The sequence below is a fragment of the Eptatretus burgeri genome, chromosome 17, assembly GCF_056783735.1.
Source record: "Eptatretus burgeri isolate ZD-2024b chromosome 17, Ebu_testis_v1, whole genome shotgun sequence".
NCBI lineage: Eukaryota > Metazoa > Chordata > Myxini > Myxiniformes > Myxinidae > Eptatretus > Eptatretus burgeri.
In genome coordinates this window covers 13,857,599-13,880,238 of record NC_140977.1, presented here as the reverse complement: position 1 = coordinate 13,880,238, position 22,640 = coordinate 13,857,599, and the positions used below count along the sequence as shown (strand labels likewise).

The 22,640-nt window shown below is 41.7% G+C and overlaps 1 protein-coding gene across 4 annotated transcripts in view; it reads right to left on the bottom strand.

Moving 5' to 3' along the window:
• Positions 1-14,778: 14,778 nt before the first annotated feature.
• Positions 14,779-22,640, bottom strand: part of LOC147009354 (uncharacterized) — a 72,488-nt gene continuing 64,626 nt past the window's right edge. For all 4 annotated transcript variants that reach the window (XM_085861977.1, XM_085861979.1, XM_085861980.1 and 1 more), the window contains 2 exons: positions 18,104-21,785; positions 14,779-17,292 (listed from right to left, as the gene is read on the bottom strand). In XM_085861977.1, the coding sequence (XP_085718103.1) occupies positions 20,350-21,785 (1,436 nt within the window). In that variant the 3' untranslated portion in view covers positions 14,779-17,292; positions 18,104-20,349. The remainder of the gene's footprint in view (positions 17,293-18,103; positions 21,786-22,640) is intronic.

The following is a 22,640-nucleotide window of genomic DNA, read 5'->3' as shown; positions in this document are numbered from 1 at the left end:
AGCTGTGCCCCATGGTTGATTGGGATGGTTTTGCAAATCAATTGAATGTAAAACTTCAGGCAGAGGGTTAAAGCAGCCTGTGCTTGAACTTTTGTCAGTGGTTTGTTGGGTGGGGGCTGGCACATGATGTGGATTAGAGGGCTGTTTGTTGCATGTGTCCGTGATCCTTTCTGTCTGCTGTTTAAATGTGACTACATATCATGTTGGATGCTTGAAATATCCCTCAGATATGCACATATGTGCCTCGGTGCAGTATTGAAAAATTCCCACAACTTTTGGACAGGCAATTTTTGTATGTCTTCATTCATGAATCATGTTATGTCTTGGATTGCTCCAGACAGTGCACAAAGTGAACGTTTGTGGGGAGGGGTTGATGAGCGTGTGAGAATTCCTCTCTCATGCTGCGGTCAAGGAAAATGGATTTAAGCTCAGGCTCTCATTGTTTGAACGGTCGCATGAGATAATTTTGCATGCGATTCTAGCTTTTAACACTGAACGTTGCATACATAACTAGAAGGAAACTCAGTGGAGCGCATACCTCCGCCACGTAATGCTTGATCCATGAGAACATATCGGGCCCAATACATTTCTGAAATATCATGCTATACAGTACGATATCATTTTTAAAATTAAATAATTCCTGTGTTCAGATCTGGATATGGATCTTCACCAAAATCGATACAATTCATCCATTTCACACACCCAACTTGTCCATCAAGTTTCGTCCGTATCCGTCCACAACATTTTGAGATATCATGCTACATACAAGTTGAGCACCATCTCTCAATGGTGAAGAATCACTTAAAAATTTCTCGTAGTCGAATCCGAATTCGGATCTTCACCAATATCGAATCAATTTGTCGTGGTCACACACCCAACCTGTCCACCACGTTTCATCCAAATTTGTCCAAAACTTTTTGAGATATCAGGCTACATATATCAGTTTAGCCCGATCTCTCAATGGTGAAAAATCACTTTAAAAAATTATATCAGATCCGGATCCGGATTCGTTTCTTCACCAAAATTAAATCACCTCTTCCTTGTCACACACCCAACATATCCACCAAATTTCATCCGAATCCGTGTCCAACTTTTTGATATATCGTGCTACATATCGTTTTTGGCCCTATTTAATCAACGATGAAAAATCACTTTAAAATTCCAATAGTCGGATCCATCCGTATCCGGATCTTCACCAAAATCTAATCAATTCGTCCTTGTCGCACACCGAACCTGTTCACAAAATTACATCAGGATCCATCTACAACCTTTTGAGATATCCTGCACACAAACAAACAAACAGACAAGAAAGGGGTGAAAACATGACCTCCTTCACCTTCGGTGGCGGAGGTAATAAATAAATGGGCTCCTCGGAGTGTCCTTTGAATGGCCGTTGTAAAATAACAATAATAATGCATACATTATAGTCTTGGGGTGACAAGTTATGTATGGAAGTACACAACTTTATATCTGAGAAATAAAAAATAAAAAAAGTTCATGCACTCAGACATGCTGTGATGTGGGGAATAAGTTATTTATTTTAATAAAAATAAAATAAAATTAGAATTTGTGGAATAGTATTTCGTGGATTTTGCGCATCCAGATTCACATTTGAATTCGAGTTATCTGTGTTGAAGTTGCGTGCAGGGGGTCGGTCAATTTGATTGATCTTGGAAACACCATACAGTCTTGGTTTGTTAAATCTGTGGTTGAATTCATCTAGCTGATATGCAAATGCTCTTCAAATTACAAGTCAATCATTTGAAAATTGAGGATTTTAGAAAATTTGGCCCAAAATGGCCTTTTGGCCTATGTAGACCTTTATGGTCGACCGAATTTTATGAAACTTCAATGTGCGACCGTCGCAGGGTCGGTGACCATAATCTCCGAAAAATTTCAGAATGATCGCTTGAACGATTTGGGCTGGAGGCGAGAGGACAGACAAACAAATGGAGGCGACCAACGAATTGTCAAAAAATAAATTAATTTTTTGCCAAGTAACAAACAGACAGACAGAGAGACAGACAAACGGACCCAAACGCAATACCCTCTCCTTCGCCGAGGATAATAATTTGGAGTCCAAATACAGAATATCATGGCAATGCAAATTGTGAGACAATAGAGAAAGTTTCTAACCAGCATCGGCAACAAATCGTGTCTCATAGCCTTTCTCATCAATGAATGGAAGAAACATGAACACAATAAACGCCTTCAAGACAAAGTTATGTTCATGAAAGTCAGAGACAAATGCTTTGTAATCGCACAGATAGGGCACCAGGAGGTTCCAGATCTACAAAGCACACATGAAGAGGGTGATGATCACCTTATTCTTCAAACAGTGCATGATGGACAGAACGGATACCCAGCAGTTATCATCATTTCTCAAGACACTGATGTTTGCATCTTGTGTCTGGCGTTTCAAAACTGCATCGGAACAAAGCTATTCCTGAAATGTGGGAGCAAGCAATGGACGAGCCTAATAGACATTGGGAAAGGAGACTAATTATTATCGGCCCATTCGTCTCCTAAGCTGCATCAGCAAGGTTATGGAGAGAGTCATCAACACCACACTGACCAAACATCTTTTTGGAAATGACCTCATCAACGACAATCAGTTTGGCTTCCGTCCTGGTTACTTAGCCTCTGATTTACTCACAAATCTGAGTCATCAGTGGATGTCTTGTCTCAAAAGACATCAAAAGATTGTAGCACTTGACATCAAAGCTGCATGTATGGCACAAGGGTTTGCTGGTCAAGCTGGTTGCTAATGAAGTTGGAGGTCAGCTGTTACAGTAGTTATCCAGCTCCTTCATGGACAGACGTATCCAGGTTGTGGCGAATGGCCAAACATCCAAATCGACTCCAATAAATGCATCAGTACCTCAGGGATCAATTCTTGGGCCCATCTTGTTTCTAGTCTACATTAAGGTTCTGTGCAACAACCTGCATAACCCTACCTGCCTCTATGCTGATGATGGTACCATCTACTGCCTGCTGGATGAAGTGAATGCTGCCATTTCTCTGAGAGAAGATCTATGAGTTGGGACAGAAATGAAATATCCTGTTTGCTATGAGGAAATGCAAGGTTATGTCTCTCAGTAGACGACTACCAAGTGAGCATCCTCCAGAGTTCTTCATGGGTGGCAAGCCCTTGCAGCATGTACACGCCCTTGACGTACTTGGTTGGAGTCAGGTTCTCCAGGAGCTTGGGTTTCCAGTCTCACGTGAACCCCATCGCCGTTCCAGCTAGACAAAGAGTGAGTACCCTTCGCGGTATTGCTCCAAACTTGGATCCGCTTGGCCAAGCCCAAGTGCACAAAGCCCATGTCCGGAGCAAAATGAACTATGCTCCCCTCGTATGGATGTCTGCAAGTGCCATGTATCTTAAAAAGCTGGATGAAGTGCAACGTCGTGCTGTACGTATCATCAACAGAGATGCCAACTTTTGGAAATCAGAATTAGGGAGGATTTTCAACCGACACCAAATTATGTGCGCCAAGCGCACATCTCGAGCGCGGAGCGCTCGACCCTTGCGCCGGGGTCCATGGCCCGCCTTAGGGCCCTGGAAGCTCTGGGGTTCTAGACGCTCTCTAGTGCCCTCTGAGCCCTATTTTGGAGCATTTAACATGTTAAGAATTCCCACTTTTTGAACAAAAAAAGGGGAAAATTGTGCACTTTTTAATGTTACATGTATGTTAATATTAGTAAGTTAGGGGACAATCAAAGATTAACAAAAAGCACAAAAGAAGCAATATTTTTCTTACCTTACTGGCTGGTACTACTGCTGCTTGCTTTTTCCATGGCAGCTTTGCTGAGTGACAGCTGTGTGGCTCTTTTTCGCCCTTCCGATTATGTCTTTGCTGTATTCTCTCTGGTAGCAAGGGGTGCTATGAGCTAGTTTTTCAATTAAGAGAGCTTCCAGGGTTTTGACACTCAAATTGGGACGAAATTCAGTATGATTCTTCCGTACAAGACTGAGTGCCCGCTCACATGATGCGTTCGAATGAGGAATGACCAAGATTCCTTCATCACTTTGATCAAATTAGGATACTTCTTGGCACCAGTGCAGAGATCTGTGAGCTGAGAAATCCGATGCCACAGCTGATCCACTCTCACTGTCTCAGTAGCAATTGTAGCTATGGAGTCGTCTGCCTGGTAGTGAGGGCATTCACGCTCAAGACTGTCTATGTCACCATGACCGCCACTGAACAGACAGGGGAATTTCTTGATGAAAAACTCCACACAGTCAAACCCCACTTCTTGGTGTAGCTTAACATCCAGCACCTGAGCATGCTTGGCTAATTCATCACCTAGCGGCCAGGTTTTGAAGATGTAATTGCAGGCTTTCACATAATATGAGCGAACTGCACTGAAGAAACCTTGGATGTCTGACTCACTCAGAGTGAAGGTGGATTTCTTGAGACTCCTTTGTTCCCTTATATACAGTTTGGCATCGTTCCCAATCATGAGGTCCTCATCATTCTTCTGATGATTTCTGTCAGAGAAGGGTACATTTACCAGAGCAACCGATGACACCGATGGTTTCAAAACCGTACGAAGATATCTTTCAGAAGACCATTCAATTCAGAAGACCAGAAGACCAAGATCAGGAGATGAATACAGGGTTCGTCTCTTTGGAGCAGAAGATTCCCCTTCTCAAAAAGCTTGTTAGCATATCGAAGGAAGAAACAATAGAGTTTTGTTTGTGGAGACAAGAACATCCTGTTGACACGTTTTTCTCTAGATTCCTGCACAGTGTTTGAGGAAGATGCGCTTTTAGTTGTAGAACTCGTAGTACACTTAGCCGCAGGGAGATCACACTTGCGTTTACTGCCAGCAGAAGAGGTCAGACTCGTAGTACCAGATCCAATTTTACGTTTGAGGAGAGAGCTTGAGGTAGGTGCAGCCAAGGAAGAAGACCTCTGATTCGAAGGTTTTGCTGAGCTTCTGTCAAGTGATTTGGCAAAGACAGAACTTACCTTGGGTCCTTATTTGCCTGTAGATGGGCTTATCACAGTCTTTCTCGACTCTGAAGGGATCTGGCTTTGTAGATGAACGTGATGAAGGGCCGGTGATGCTACCTGCTCTCAGCATTGGTTTTGGTGCTGTCCCTGCTGTCTTCTTCGCAGCAGATACTGCAGTGGTAGTGGTGAATGCTGCTCCACTAGTGCTTGATCCTGCAGTGCCAGTACTGGCAGTAGATACAGTGCCGTCCTTCTTGCTCGTTGTTAGAGTCTTGGCTACAGTTGGCTGCATTTTTCTTCGGACTTCTTCTTTGAAGAAGAGGCGAAGTGGCTCCCACTGTTCAATCAGCCTGTCTAGGCACTGACCAAGGGACAGCCACCTTGTTGCTACATGCTTCAGAATCTTGTGTGTCGGGGCATCACAGAGTTCTTGCAGTGCTTTCACTCCTTTGACGCGTTTACTACTTTTGTCCAAGTAGTAGTAAATATCGATGAGAAAGTCATCTAATTCAATGGGGAAGGCCTGAGCCGCCTTCTTGGCCGTATTGTGCATCATATGGCAAGGGCATCCCATGATGCAGCACTCTGGATTTTGTTTGTGGATATAAGCAGCGACTCCTTTGTGCTTGCCCACCATGACAGAGGCATTATCAGCACAAAAGGAAACACAATTTCCCCACGGAATTTTCCTGTCACTGAACTCATGATCAAGCAGTTTGAAAATGTTTCTCCAGTGGAATCTTGTTTGCACGCAGGCAAACTTAGCAAACCTTGCTTCACAAGCCCAGCACTGTTGTCATAGTACGAAATCAGGACAGGATATAGCTGGGCCTCACCACTGTCATTGCTACCGTCTGTAGCTAGGCTAAATGGAGCTAGTCTAGCAATATCGGCAATAGATGAAGCAGTAACATTTGACAACTCACCAATTACACTGGTCAACAACAAATTTGTTGTCTGCATTTTTTAAGCTGATTTAGGACGAATCTGATGCGCTGAATCCAAAACTCACATTAGTTTTGTTCAATCAGGTCAAGTTTTTGAGATATGGCCACATGTCGTTTTTTACATATTTGTTCACATGTACGCATGTGTGGAGCATTTTAGAAGAAGTTGGTGGGGATAAAATGTCATGTCAAATAATTGTTTTGATTGGAAATAATTATTTTAATGACAAGAAGTATTCAGGTACGATAGTTCTAGGTGATTATGTCGAAAAGGGATCAGTTTGAAGTCATAAAACCTCAAAATCTTCCAAAAATTGGTGAGGCAAAGCATAAAGTTCGTGGATCAAAACTAAAGTTAATGGGGCAGATTTTGTAATAATGTGATACAAAAAAAGTTGTATTTCTTGAAATAACGAACTCTGAAGAATGTACAATACCTACATGCGCCAATTTATGACATGCGCTTCTGCTCAAGCTTGGAGTGCCACAGTACGAACTCAAAGATTGGAGACTGTTCATTGACAGCAGCAAGCGATCACTGAAATGTGTTCTGCTACACAACGGCAACCAGTTTGCCTCTGTACCCATCGCTCACTCGACTACACTGAAGGAGAAGTATGAAGCGGTGAAGTACGTGCTGGAGAAAATTGGTTATGATCAGCATAAGTGGTTTATTTGTGTTGACCTGAAGATGGTGAACTTTTTGTTGGGACAACAGTCTGGCTTCACCAAGTACCCATGTTTTCTGTGCATGTGGGATAGTAGGGACCGTGCTCAGCATTACACGAAGAAGGACTGGCCTGTGCGGGAGGAATTGGTGCCATGCAAAGAAAGAAACGTCATCAACGACCCTCTGGTGGACAGAGACAGAATACTCTTCCCACCGCTGCACATCAAGCTCGGCTTAATCAAGCAGTTCACCAAGGCTCTGGACAAAGATGGTGACTGCTTCACTTACTTGTGCCAGGCTTTTCCAGGATTGACCATGGAGAAGTTGAAAGCTGGCATCTTTGATGGTTCTCAGATCCGTCAGCTCATCAGAGATCCAGAGTTCAAAAACTCAATGAACGAAGTGGAACTGGAAGCGTGGAATACATTTGTTTTGGTAGTGAAGAACTTTCTTGGCAACAATAAGGCCAGAAACTACGCAGAACTTGTCAACAACATGCTGACTGCTTTCAGAAACCTGGACTGCAACATGAGCATCAAGATGCACTACCTATTTTTCACATATGAACCGGTTTCCTGAGAACCTGGGTTCAATGAGTGACGAGCAGGGGGAGAGATTCCATCAGGACATGAAGGAGATGGAGACCAGGTATCAGGGTCGCTGGGACGCAGTCATGATGGCTGACTACTGTTGGAATCTGAAGAGAGACCTCCCTGCCGCTGAACATTCCAGGAGTTCGAAGAAACGGAAGTTCAAGCCCTGAAGTTTGAACAGTGGTGACGCAACATGCAATTTACTTGTACTTACCTTTATCAATGCCCACCATTCAGATGACAGTAATCGATGTTTCTATCATGTAATCAATAAATGTTGTTGGCAAAACATTTTTTTTCTTAAAAACATGTTTAGGATGATATGTGTTGACAAAAATCAGCTGATAATGCCACAAAAATGTAATTGATTTTGTCACAAGATCTGATTTTTTTCAAATCAACTTAGCACAAAAACCTGACCTGATGGAGAGAAACGGATGCCATTTCCTGATTCAGCAGTGCCAGAATACCCTAATTCACTTGTAGAAATCTAGACAACATTCAGAAAGTAAAAAATTGTTGACCAGTGTTCTTTTTTTCTTTCTTTGTTCTTGTTCTTTTTTTTTTTGTTCTTTTTTTTTCTTTTTTTTTCTTGCTTTTTGTTCTTTTTTTTTTTTTTTTTTTTTTGTTCTTGCACATCTTGCACATCTTGCAAGTTTTTGTTCTTGCACATCCATACTTTGAAGCAACTTTTGAATCTGGAAACATCTTTTGAAATAGAGGTCCAGCATGATCTGAGACTGATATGGGCAAGTTATGTTCCACAATAAATCCACTAAAGAGAAGTTCCGCCGGGTAACATCCTCTTCCTCGCTTGTCCCTTGTTTGGTGAAATAATTCAGAAGTGTACCGGTACTCGTGCTCGAAGATCTCTCCTTTGCAATGTCTGTGTGCCGTTTGCTTCCAACGTGCTTCCGAATATCATCGCGACCTCCGTGCTCAACTGAAATATCAACGCTGCATACTGTACAATACGCATGATGAATTCCTCTTGACTTTCGAATACACGGGTATTGGAGACTGTATTCGGTCTTGTACTTCTGAGACCATTTCTTGGTCTTCGTAAGCTTCTTTCTTGCCATTTCGTAATCAACATCGAGGGCTTGAAGCATCGGTAACTTCGAAGTCGATGTTCCACAGCTGCAGCGCGACTCGTAGAACTCTAGCGGCTGTTAAACACCGCACGGTGGTCGCGACCGCCGGGCTGGTACGGGGCCCAGCTGCATGCAGTGAGCGTATCGCATGCATATACACTGTGCATACATACCGCATGCACTGTATTGCACACATACCGCATGCACTAAATCTCAGTGCATGATCGCCTAAGCGAGATCCAGACCCAATGTTTCGCTGCTCCTCATTTGAATTTGCATTTTTTTACGTACAATTTGGTAGCAGCGAACGTTATGGAGTTACCACATGCTATACGTAGCAGACGATGCTTTTCATTCAATTCTCATACTAGTACATTCTGATTAGTGAACAGTGCAAAAATATCAAAATTTCGGGAGGATAAGGATAGTGATCGTAAGGGCGGGAGTTTGGGTGAATTTTCGGAAGCCTCCCGATGAAATCGGGAGGGTTGGCATTGCTGCATCAAGGCCCCTCCGCAGGAATTTAATGTCGATCCCCTATCACACAGGAGAAATGTAGCAGGTCTGGGTCTGATGTACAGACTGCACACAGAAAAAGTTCCAGCACTTCTGAAGACCATGCTACCTCCATCATAGATTCCATCAAGGTTCACCAGAACAAGTGCTTCCTTTGGGAGCTATGTTGTGCAGTGTCTTACTAGCAAGGCGGAGAGTGGTCACTTGTTCAGTATGACCGCTCATATGTGCTCGCAATAATACCAGTGTGGAACAGTTTATCAGATGCCACAGTAGGTCACCCAACAACATTTGGTATCAAGGCTTTCTGCTCCAGAGCACACAAATATCGTAAAGTCTAATATAGTATACTGATGATAATGTTGTTTTGTATGTATGATTCTTTCACCTTGTTTTAATTTTACTACTATTAGTCTCTCATTTGTATTTTTGATATTCTGTGATTTCATGGTGAAAGTGGGCACTGCTTTTGTTTATTGCTGTGCTTATCTGTAAAAAAAGAAAAAGAAAAAACTAAATTGCAGCTTCACTCAGACCAAACAATTATGAAGCGCTCACTGGCATCCATTCTTTTACAGGATGTACGGTAATACCGTCATTGCATTTGCTGGCAAAGGGAAGACGAGTATGCTCAAAATAATCAGGTCAAACAAAGAGGTCCAATCTGCCTATGCAGAGTTGTGTCAGGTCAGGTCAGGTATGGGAGCGCGCCAGAGCAGCGCGTCACTGCGTCCACTTTCTGCCAGTACTCCAGGGGCCTCCATCTTGCCATCCCCCAGGCAGATGCCTGGCCCATCCCACCTCCTTGAGATGCTGATCAAACTGCTGCAACCACGAGGCATGTGGTTGGCTCATCGTTCTCCACTCTCTCGCTGAGAGAATCTGGTGAGCAGGATTGGCATCAGGAAAACGAGACACATGTCCATACAGCCGCAACTGACATTCACGGACTATGCAGGTAACAAATCTCATTTGATTCCGTCTCAGCCTCCGCTCGTTGGGTGAAATGTGGGATGTCGCTGATGAGCTTATTGGCAAACTTGGAGCTCACTTGTCTGATGTATGCAGCGAAATCTGATGTTAAGGGGCTGTCACACCTTGACGTTTTAGTCAGCGTATGGCAAGGTCTTAAAACGTATGTAAAACGCTGGCGTACGCTGAACTATTGATGTTTTTTAAAGTTTTGGGCGTATAATAACGTGTTGGACGTATGCATAACGTATTAGTAACGGACACAGAACATTTTAATCACATATAGATAACTTGTACCAACGAATGCTGAGCGTGTTGTCGGCGTTCACAACCTATGCCCAACGATAGTCTAACTTATGCATAGTGCATGGCAGTGTATCGCCGACGATCACGTGGCGTAGGCTATTAATAGGCTGCGGCTCGACGATTCAAATCATAACTGTACTAGACATCGAAGTGTGAAGCTGCTGTCACACCTTGACGTTTTAGCCAGCGTATGCCGATGTATGAAAAATTTGCCGAACCAAGCTGGCACACGTCTAATACGTTATGGGTAAGTTTTGTATACGTTAAGAGCACGCTGGCATACGTCGTAGTACGCTGGCATACGTCATTGTACACCGAGTACGTCGAGAAATTTTCAGCATGTTGAAAATTTCTCGACTTATGACTAACATTCCGCATACGCTGATATAAGTTGTCGGCACGCTACGCGATCGTTGACACACGTTACTTGTACGTTACTCGTAAGTCGAAACACGTCAAGGTAATGGTTAGCGTCAGTGTTCCAGACTCCCTGGTTTCTTTTTTTTTTTTCTTCGGTATTACTGTTATGATTTAAATCATTGAGCGGCAGCCTTTTAATTATATTATATTATAACCGCACTAGAAATCGAAGTGTCAACATGACCATCATACCGAAGAAAAAAAAACCAAAAAAAAAAAACCAGGGAGTCTGGAACACTGACACTAACCATTACCTTGACGTGTTTCGACTTATGAGTACCTTACAAGTAACGTGTGTTGACGTGTGTCAACGATCGCGTTACGTGCCTACAACACGTTACTCATAGGTTAGAAATAAGTTTCGGGTACGCTAAAAATTACCTCGACGTGTTTCGACTTATGAGTAACTTACAAGTAACGTGTGTCGAAGTGTGTCAACGATCACGTAACGTGCCTACAACTTATGGCCAGCATTATGCGGAACGCGTGAGTCATACCCTGTCATACGTCGGGAAATTTCAAGCATGGAAAATTTGTCTAACAGCTCGGCGAACTACGACGTATGCCAGCATACTGCGATGTATGCCAGCATACTACGATGTATGCCAGCGTGCTCTTTACGTATACAAACTTACCCATAACGTATTCAACGTGTGCCAGCGTTTTAGCCCAATTTTGCATACGTCAGGCATACGTTGGCTAAATCGTTAAGGTGTGACAGGGCCTTAAGGAATGTTAAGGACCTGAGATATCACCTTTTTAGCTGTGTCGCGTTGCGAACGCTGGCTCAAAGAGAGCTCCGCGTTGTTGTTGTTGTTGTTGTTGTTGTTCTTCTTCTGGTGAAAGCAAAACCTTTCTGACTGGCTTTTGGACACATTTGTCCTTATTATCAAAAGAAAGGTGAGATATGGAGTCCCCAATTGCCACTTTGTTTAGACTGTTTGAGAAAGCATGTCATCGCATGCTAATTACCAGGCAGCTGGATGGAAGACAAGTCTTCTGAGGGATCCAGCGAACCAAAGTACTACTGAGCATGGTTGGAAATTGGAGCATTTCAACGGAAGACAACAGCTGGTCTTAGATTGGATGGATGGACAACTCGCTCCACAAGTTGTCCTCGATATGCTGACGTGCACTTGTTCCAGAAGTTGCAAGAAGCCAAACTGTGCCCATATTGCTAGTGGACTCAAATGCACAGCCATGTGCAAACAAGTAGTTAAGTTCTCTGAGCTGTCAGAGGACAGAACTTCCGAAAATGATGTACTCGATGAAGAAGATGGACATAAACTCGAGCTATGGACGAGTGTACCAATAATTTGTACTCCATAATACTAAGGCAGTGCTGCTCTTGTTAAACCTTGAAGCAAATTTCATAATCCTTTTATTTATTACAAGCAGGGGTTTCTTATTTCTTACTCCCTCATCCCACCCCTCCTCCTTCCTCCACCCACCCCACTCCCCCCTCACTTCAGACTCCCACTGACTCCGCCCCACATCTTCACCTCCTTCCTGACTCCCACTCCACCCCTTCCTCTGGACTCCAACCTCCCCTTCCCTGATTAGTGGAGATTGGCTTTCGTGTGTCTAACTCTCTGGGGATGTGCACAAAGTGCAAAAATGGAAGTTATCTCCACAGCTGACTTGTAATACCCTCTGCCACCACCACTGGGTGACGCCATACGATACATATTTACATCGAGAATTTTCATCGACCTCCCCTCCTGAACCCCCACCACTGCAGATGAAACCAAGTATCCCATATTTAACACATCATCTATCTTGGTCCAATTGCCATGGTGGCAATTGCCTCAGTAGTTTTGGCATGACTGGTGTTACACACACACAGACAGACAAACAGACAGAAAGTGACATTTATTCAGATAGATAATGTTTTTTATTACTACAATACAAAGTATTTGTAATACAAACATCAGCCAAGATATTGGAATCCTGTAATTTTTTATTTTGATCGGCATTTGAACTATAATTATCACAAGAACATTTATGGGTGTAGCAGCATGTATGTATTGATAAAAGTTTTGAAAACTTGACAATAATATATATTGGTAAAAAAAAAACCAGTGAGACAAAAATTGGGCCCACAGTGCCAATCGGGTAGTTTTGACACAGTGTCGTTTCTAAAAACAAAAACTGTTGATTTGGGCTTTTCATACTGAAATAAAACGCACTATTTATATGCGTAAGATAACAGATTTATTTTAAGCAAATAAAAGACATTAAAAAAGGTTCATATTTTAGTGTGCTTGTGAACAACTGAAGCCGATTTGAAAATTGACCAATGTGATTTAGATCCCAAAACTGCAGTTTTACACACGTTAAGGTTGGGTTGGATAAAGGTTGCTCACAAAGAGAAAGCCAAGAGTTATAAGGACATATACCTTGTCAAAAATCATACACAGCATTACTCCTTCTGGATGGTACCAGTGAACAAATTTTGAAGGTCTGGCTCATAGCCTATTGGTTGTTATCTCCATTTGGATTTCAGAAAGTGGGAGGAAGTTTGCGCAGAACTCAAAATTTCCACTTTCTTTTTTGGTAAAGGATCATTATTCATGAAACAAACTGTCAAACTTCGTTCTCATAGCATTGTTTCAAGGGCTCTTTTCAAAATCTTCACTGAACCTCTGACAGCCTCCATTTGTAGCTCGTTTGTAGTAATATTCCCAGGAATTATTTTTAAGTACTCGGTAAGGGTTTTCTTTGTCATTCCTGTAGCTCTGACTATCACTGGTACAATTTCAGCTTTCAATTTCCAAATCCTCGACCACATTTTTAAGATCCTGCTATTTGGTCATTTTCCTGATTTCTGGAGCAGTTAGTCCAAAGTCATTGAGAATTGAAACCTCAATCAACAATGCCAACTTTTCCTTTTTGTGTTTGAGCACTATGTCTGGGCACAATGCTTTGTTGACAATGTCCATACTTGATGGGAACGTCTTATCACACGTGAGCATTATTTGTTCATTCTCAAGGATTGGATTTGCTTTGTGTTTCCATGATTGTTCTGGGACCGGTATGTTGAAAAGTTTACAGATGTGCCAGTGGATTACTCTGCAGACGCTGTCATATGTTTCTGTGTTCAACTGTTCCGGCATGAATTTTTTGCATCCAAAAAGGAGGTGATGGGTCCTTCCCGTTTCTACCCCACAAAACCTTTATTTATCCGATTGGCTCAATCCTGCCATTTTCATAAAGGCATTAGTGTGGTGTAGTTCGTCTTGAGCATCGAGGATGACTTGTTCTCCATCCTAATTAATTTGACCTCTTCTTAGCCTTTCCAATGAGCCTTCCTTGTCGATCACTGTCCTGTCAAGTTCTTTTTTAAATCTGCCTGTTTTTTTGTCATTCTCCCATTTATCAAAGTATATCTGCTGATATTTCTTTTTGTAGTCTTCCTTTTTTTTCTTTCTTTGCAATCATTGTAGCTGTGTTTGTTTGTTTCATTTCCTTGTGTCGTCTCCATCATTTGCACCTGTTTTTGAAAGATTATTGCTGTATGGATTAAGGATCCCTTTTCTGGTTTGTTGTTTTCTTGCTCGTGTACAAATCTCATCCAATAATCTGCTGAGCTTTTCACATTACTCATCCAACACACGATGCTCTGTGCACTTTGTTAAGCTCCATCAGACTACCTCCTCCTCCTCATCTCAGCAAGTACAACCTTGGTATGCATTGGTTTTTGTAGAAGATCTTGTGAATAGTTAGATGTTTCATTGTTTCGGTATCCAAGTTGTTCATCTCCGATTGTGACTTGTTGATAATTGCACACCTATATTGGAATATCAGAACTGCAAGTTGGTTTATGTCTTTGGTTTTGTTTCTCGGAGAGAGGGATGACTTCAGAATTGTTCTCATTCTGCGTAGGTACTCTTTGCTGATTATTTTAAGCATGTATTGTGTTGTAACTGGGGGCCTTCTTCTATTCCGAGGTATATATTAGGATGCTTCATTTTCTAGTTCCTGTATTGTTGTACTTTGATCGATTGAGATGCTGGATGTTATTTTTGTTTTTCCTCGAAGAAATGTGCATTTGTCAAGACCAAACTCCATTTCAATGTCCTCCGAGTACTGCTTTACTAGTTTCAGTTGATCTGCCAATTTCGTATAATTTGAGGCAAAGCATTTTAGATCATCCATGCACATTAGATATGTCACCTTTCTTGTTTATTACTTACGAAATCTAAAGATTTCGGAAGTATATTGATGACTTCCGTCCTCTGTTTGTTACTTATGAAATCTAAAGATTTCGTAAGTATATTGATGACTTCCGTCCTCTGTTTGTTTGTGTGTGTTGTTTGTGTGTTTGTTTGTGTGTGTGTGTGTGTTTGTTTGTAGGCATGATAACTCGAGAACGGAAGAAGCTACCAATGTCAAATTACACCACGTGATTCAGGACGGTGATGGCTAGCGCTGATTAGATTTTGGGCAAAATCGGTCAAAGGTCAAGGTCACAGTGAGGTCAAACATAATTCTGTAAATTCATGTGGAGAAATGGAGTATTTTTGTTTCGGTCGACGTTACGAGTTCATTTTAACTTCAATTTTAATTTTGTCTTCGGTTTTTGCGATCGCTTGGGACGCTTAAAACTCGGTTGTCGAAATTCTGGTAAAAATCGGATGTTTTGGAGACGTTTTAAGATTGTATAAAAAATATTTTACTCGCCGCGTCACAGCTCGTCACGTGGTGCAGCGCGCTCGAGCAGAGGCGTCGTTGATCACGTAAAGGTTTTCCGTGTGCGCGCTGACGGTGTTTTCGATAAAGATGGTGTTTAAAAGTCATTTTTTTATCCCAATAAAGGTTATCGTCGCATGCCTGACTCGCTAAGCCATCGGATTATGAAAAGATTGTTGGTGGATGGCCGAATATTACGGTTTTGTGACTTTGATAAAATAATATTAAATAATTGCGTGGAGAAATGGAGATTTTTGCTTCGGTCAACGTTACGATTTTTGATGGTTTGGTACAGAATCATCATAGAAGCTTCTGGTTTGCGTCGCTACCTTCTCTTGAGACAGCTTTTATGAGACAAGGTCAGAGGTCAAGTTGACGATTTCGTAAGTACCAGTCTATGACTGCTTGTTACTTACGAAATCTAAAGATTTCGATAGTATATTGATGACTTCCGTCCTCTGTTTGTGTGATTGTTTGTTACGAAATCTAAAGATTTCGTAAGTATATTGATGACTTCCATTTCTGTTTGTTTGTTTGTGTATTTGTTTGTTTGTAGGCACGATAACTCGAGAACGGAAGAAGCTACCAATGTCAAATTACACCATGTGATTCAGGAGGGTGATGGCTAGCGCTGATTAGATTTTGGTCAAAATCGGTCATAGGTCAAGGTCACAGTGAGGTCAAACATCCAAAACATTCGATTTTTGATGGTTTGGTACAGAATCATCGTAGAAACTTCTGGTTTGCGTCGCTACCTTCTCCAGAGACAGCTTTCATTAGACAAGGTCAGAGGTCAAGTTGACGATTTCGTAAGTATCAGTCTATGACTGCTTGTTTGTTTGTTTGTGTGTTTGTTTGTGTGTTTGTTTGTTGGCACGATAATTCGACAACGGAAGAAGCTACCAATGTCAAATTACACCATGTGATTCAGGAGGGTGATGGCTAGCGCTGATTAGATTTTGGTAAAAATCGGTCAAAGGTCAAGGTCACAGTGAGGTCAAACATCCAAAAAATGATAACTCGAGAACGGAAGAAGCTACCAATGTCAAATTACAACACGTGATTCAGGAGGGTGATGGCAAGTGCTGATTAGATTTTGGTCAAAATCGGTCAAAGGTCAAGGTCACAGTGAGGTCAAAATTCGATTTTTGATGGTTTGGTACAGAAAACTCGAGAAGGGAAGAAGCTACCAATGTCAAATTACACGACGTGATTCAGGAGGGTGATGGCTAGTGCTGATTAGATTTTGGTCAAAATCGGTCAAAGGTCAAGGTCACAGTGAGGTCAAACATCCAAAACATTCGATTTTTGATGGTTTGGTACAGAATCATCGCAGAAACTTATGCTTTGCGTCGCCACCTTCTTGAGAGACAGCTTTTATTAGACAAGGTCAGAGGTCAAGTTGACAATTTTGTAAGTACCAGTCTATGACTGCTTGTTTGTTTGTTTGTTTGTTTGTAGGCACGAGAACGGAAGAAGCTACCAATGTAAAATTACACCACGTGATTCAGGAGGGTGGTGGCTAGCGCTGATAAGATTTTGGTCAAAATCTGTCAAAGGTCAAGGTCACAGTGAGGTCAAACATCCAAAAAATGATAACTCGAGAACGGAAGAAGCTACCAATGTCAAATTACACCAAGTGATTCAGGAGGGTGGTGGCTCGCGCTGATTACATTTTGGTCAAAATCGGTCGAAGGTCAAGGTCACAGTGAGGTCAAACATCCAAAACATTCGATTTTTGATGGTTTGGTACAGAATCATCGCAGAAACTTCTGCTTTGCGTCGCCACCTTCTTGAGAGACAGCTTTTATTCGACAAGGTCAGAGGTCAAGTTGACGATTTTGTAAGTACCAATCTATGACTGCTTGTTTGTTACTTACGAAATCTAAAGATTTCGTAAGTATATTGATGCCTTCAGTTTCTGTGTGTTTGTTTGTTTGAAGGCACGATGACTCGAGAACGGAAGAAGCTACCAATGTCAAATTACACCACGTGATTCAGGAGGGTGATGGCAAGTGCTGATTAGATTTTGGACGAAATCAGTCAAAGGTCAAGGTCACAGTGTGGTCAAATATTGGATTTTTGATGGTTTGGTACAGATAACTCGAACGGAAGAAGCTTCCAATGTCAAATTACACCACGTGATTCAAGAAGGTGATGGCTAGCGCTGATTAGATTTTGGTCAAAATCGGTCAAAGGTCAAGGTCACAGTGAGGTCAAACATCCAAAACATTCTATTTTTTGATGGTTTGGTGCAGAATCATCGTAGAAACTTCTGGTTTGCGTTGCCTCCTCTCGAGACAGCTTTTATTAGACAAGGTCAGAGGTCAAGTTGACGATTTCGGAAGTACCAGTCTATGACTGCTTGTTTGTTACTTACAAAATCTAAAGATTTCGTAAGTATATTGATGCCTTCCGTTTCTGTTTGTTTGTTTGTTTGTTTGTTTGTAGGCACAATAACTCGAGAACGGAAGAAGCTACCAATGTCAAATTAGACCACGTGATTCAGGAGGCTGATGGCTAGTGCTGATTAGATTTTGGTCAAAATCGGTCAAAGGTCAAGGTCACAGTGAGGTCAAACATCCAAAACATTCGATTTTTGATGGTTTGGTACAGAATCATCGTAGAAACTTCTGGTTTGCGTCGCTACCTTCTCAAGAGACAGCTTTTATTAGACAAGGTCAGAGGTCAAGTTGACGATTTCTTAAGTACCAGTCGATGACTGCTTGTTTGTTTGTTTGTTTGTTTGTAGGCATGATAACTCGAGAACGGAAGAAGCAACCAATGCCAAATTACACCACGTGATTCAGGAGGGTGATGGCTAGTGCTGATTAGATTTTGGTCAAAATCGGTCAAAGGTCAAGGTCACGGTGAGGTCAAATATTCGATTTTTGATGGTTTGGTAAAGATAACTCGAGAACGGAAGAACCTACCAATGTCAAATTAGACCACGTGATTCAGGAGGCTGATGGCTAGTGCTGATTAGATTTTGGTCAAAATCGGTCAAAGGTCAAGGTCACAGTGAGGTCAAACATCCAAAACATTCGATTTTTGATGGTTTGGTACAGAATCATCGTAGAAACTTCTGGTTTGCATCGCTACCTTCTCAAGAGACAGCTTTTATTAGACAAGGTCAGAGGTCAAGTTGACGATTTCGTCAGTACCAGTCTATTACTGCTTGTTTGTTTGTTTGTAGGCACGATAACTCGAGAACGGAAGAAGCTACCAATGTCAAATTACACCACGTGATTCAGGAGGGTGATGGCTAGTGCTGATTAGATTTTGCTCAAAATCGGTCAAAGGTCAAGGTCACAGTGAGGTCAAACATAATTCCGTAAATTCATGTGGTGAAATGAAGTATTTTTGCTTTGCTCGACGTTACGAGTTTGTTTTAACTTTGATTTTAATTTTGTCTTCGGTTTTTGCGATCGCTTAGGACGCTTAAAACTCGGTTGTCGAAATTCTAGTAAAAATCGGATGTTTTGGAGACGTTTTAAGATTGTATAAAAAATATTTCACTCGACGCGTCACGGGTTGTCACATGATGCAGTGCGCTCGAGCAGACGCGTCGTTGAGTTACGTTAAGGTTTAATTGCGTGGAGAAATGGAGATTTTTGCTTCGGTCGACATTACGATTTTTGATGGTTTGATACAGAATCATCGTAGAAACTTCTGGTTTGCGTCGCTACCTTCTCTCGAGACAGCTTTTATTAGACAAGGTCAGAGGTCAAGTTGACGATTTCGTAAGTACCAGTCTATGACTGCTTGTTTGTTTGTTTGTTTGTAGGCACGATAACTCGAGTGCGGAAGAAGCTGCCAATGTCAAATTACACCATGTGATTCAGGAGGGTGATGGCTCGTGCTGATTAGATTTTGGTCAAAATCGGTCAAAGAAGAACGGTCAAAAAAAAAGGTCACAGTGAGGTCAAACATAATTCCGTAACTTCACGTGGAGAAATGGAGTATTTTTGCTTCGATCGACGTTACGAGTTTGTTTTAACTTCGATTTTAATTTTGTCTTTGGTTTTTGCGATCGCTTTGGACGCTTAAAATTCGGTTGTCGAAATTCTGGTAAAAATCGGATGTTTTGGAGACGTTTTAAGATTGCATAAAAAATATTTCACTCGCTGCGTCACGGGTCGTCACGTGGTGCAGCGCGCTCGAGCAGAGGCGTCGTTGATCACGTAAAGGTTTTCCGTGTGCGCGCTGACGGTGTTTTCGATGAAGGTGGTGTTTAAAAGTCATTTTTTTATCCCAATAAAGGTTATCGTCGCATGCCTGACTCGCTAAGCTGTCGGTTTATGTAAAGATTGTTGGTGGATGGCCGAATATTACGGTTTTGTGACTTTGATAAAGTAATATTAAATAATCGCGTCGAGAAATGGAGATTTTTGCTTCGGTCGACGTTACGATTTTTGATGGTTTGGTGCAGAATCATCGTAGAAACTTCTGGTTTGCGTCGCTACCTTCTCGAGAGACAGCTTTTATTCGACAAGGTGAGAGGTCAAGTTGACGATTTCGTAAGTACCAGTCTATGACTGCTTGTTTGCTCATTTTCTGTTGCATGGCAGATTGTATTTGTTTCCTTGTTCATTAACGAGGTGACTCAATGGGTCCAGAGCCAGAACAAACAGAAGGGGGGAAAGGCTGTCACCTTGGAAGATACCACGTCATATCTTTGCTCCTGGGATTTCCATCTTTCCTTCCAAGTAAGGTTGTTTCAACACTGTGTTCCAAAATGTCATTGCTTTCTCAATTAGTGTGACTATTTGTGGGTTAATTTTGTATACTTGCATACATTTAATCGTCCATGAATGTCGGAATATCAAAGGCTTTTTGTAATCTTTCCAGGAAATGGACAAGTTAGTTTGTTGGAGCTTGCAATTTGCAATAATAATAATAAATGGTCTATTGTTCCATCGCGTCGTCTCTTACATCCTTTCTGCTCTACTTCTAAAGTCCCTTGTTGGGTGAGTGAATTGCATTGGTGATTATACCTGTTAAAAGTTTGTATGTTGGTTGGAAAAATGCAAGTTAACAACCCAATTCAATCCATATAGTTGTTGACAGCCAAGACAAAATTTAATTTGTGCTGCGATTTCGAAAATAAAATAAAAACTCGAGAGTTCATAGAATACAATACTCAGCTCAATCTTGAGAAGAAAGGAGTTTACCTTACCCGAACAGTTTTCCATTGTGAATTATCATGTGCCTTTTCAGGGTGGATGACCGATTAAAAGATTTTCCACAATTTGTGCATTTGTATGGGCATTCTCCACTGTGTATTGTCATGTGCCTTTTCAGGGTGGATGACCGATGAAAAGATTTTCCACAAACTGTGCATTTGTATGGGTGTTCACCATTGTGAATTATCATGTGCGTTTTCAGGGTGGATGACCGATTAAAAGATTTTCCACAAACTGTGCATTTGTATGGGTGTTCACCATTGTGAATTATCATGTGCGTTTTCAGGGCAGTTGACTGATTAAACGATTTTCCACAATTTGTGCATTTGTATTGGTGTTCTCGATTGTGAATTGCCATATGCCTTTGAAGGGCGAATGACCAAATAAAAGATTTTCCACAACTTTCACATTTGTATGGGCGTTCCCCATTGTGAACTCTCAGGTGTATTTTAAAACTGGATGAATGTATGAAGGATTTTCCACAAAGTGTACATTTGTATGGGCGTTCATCATTGTGAATTGTCATGTGTGATTTCAGGTTGGATGACTGATTAAAAGATTTTCCACAAACTGCACATTTGTATGGGCGTTCATCATTGTGAATTGTCATGTGTGATTTCAGGTTGGATGACCGATTAAAAGATTTTCCACAAACTGTACATTTGTATGGGCGTTCTCCGTTGTGAATTGTCATGTGCGATTTCAGGTTGGATGATTGATTAAAAGATTTTCCACAAACTGTGCATTTGTATGGGTATTCTCCATTGTGAATTCTCATGTGCATTTTAAAGCTGGATGAATGAATGAAGGATTTTACACAACTTGTACATTTGTGTGGGCATTCTCCATTGTGAATTCTCATGTGCAATTTCAGGTTAGATGACCAATTAAAAGACTTTCCACAACTGTTGCATTTGTGTGGGTGTTCTCCATTGTGAATTCTCAAGTGTGATTTAAGGTGAGATAACTGATTAAAACATTTTCCACAATTTGTGCAATCATATGGGCATTTACCATTGTGAATTGTAACGTGTCTTTTCAGGTGACCTGACTGACTAAAACATTTTCCACAATTTGTGCATTTGTATGGGCGTTCACCATTGTGAATCATCATGTGCCTTTTCAGGTTCGGTGACCGATTAAAAGATTTTCCACAATTTGTACATTTGTATGGGCGTTCACCATTGTGAATTGTCACGTGTGATTTAAGGGTGGACGACCGAGTCAACGATTTTCCACAAGTTTGTTCAGCTTTCTTTCCTTTGTGAGCTTTATGAAAATTGTTCTCTGCAAACATTTCATTATTCGGTTTGTTTTGTTTGAAAAAAGTCCTCTTGCTCGTTTCAGTCGGCGAATCCTGCGGGCGTGTGTCTGAGCTGTTCCAACAAGTAGGTGCAGTCTCCCTCGGAGATTCAATGGATCCACCTGTAAGTATACCAACACTCGACCTGTAAAAAACAAAATCAGATTCTGCACAGCACTCTTAATATTCTGGCAAATGTACTCAAACATATACGACTGTACGAACATATGCATTTGTTGTGTTGCAGAAAAGTAGAAAAATATATTCTTAATATAAGTGTACAGTATTGTGCAAAAATTTCGGTTTTTCCCCATGATATTCATACTTTAGGGTAAATTCATCAAATTATTAGTGACAAGTCAGACGTGTTTGTTGCTGTAAATTGACAGCATTTGCAAATGTGGGTGAAACAAGCTGTTTAAGTCAATTACTTCATTGAGCATGATACCCCAAGCAGTGTTCAAGAATATTGTTATGTTTGTGGGGTAGACAGAGGAATTTCAGAGGAAAGATGGTATTGTATAGAGTTACTTGGTTCGTGGACCTGAAAGAGACATCTCGATGCAAATGAAATAGGGAAACTGTGAGCTCTAGTGTTGCGTGCCACGACACGAGGAGTCAGGTCAGGTCAGGTATGGGAGCATGCGCCGGAGCAGCACGTCGCTGCGTCCACTTTCAGCCGGTACTCCAGGGGCCTACGTCTGGCCACCCTTGGCAGATGCCAGGCCCATCCCCACCTTGAGATGCTCATCAACATGCTGCAACCACGAGGCATGTGGTCTGCCCATCGGCCTCCTCCACTCATGAGGCTCCCTCAATGAGAGAATCTGGTGAGCAGGACTGTACAACAGCTTCAGCATCAGGAAAACAAGCCACATGTCCATTCAGCCGCAGCTAACACTCACGGACTATGCAAGTAACAAATCTCATTTGAGTCTTTCTCAGCAACCACTCGTTTGACACAAAGTCTGACAAGC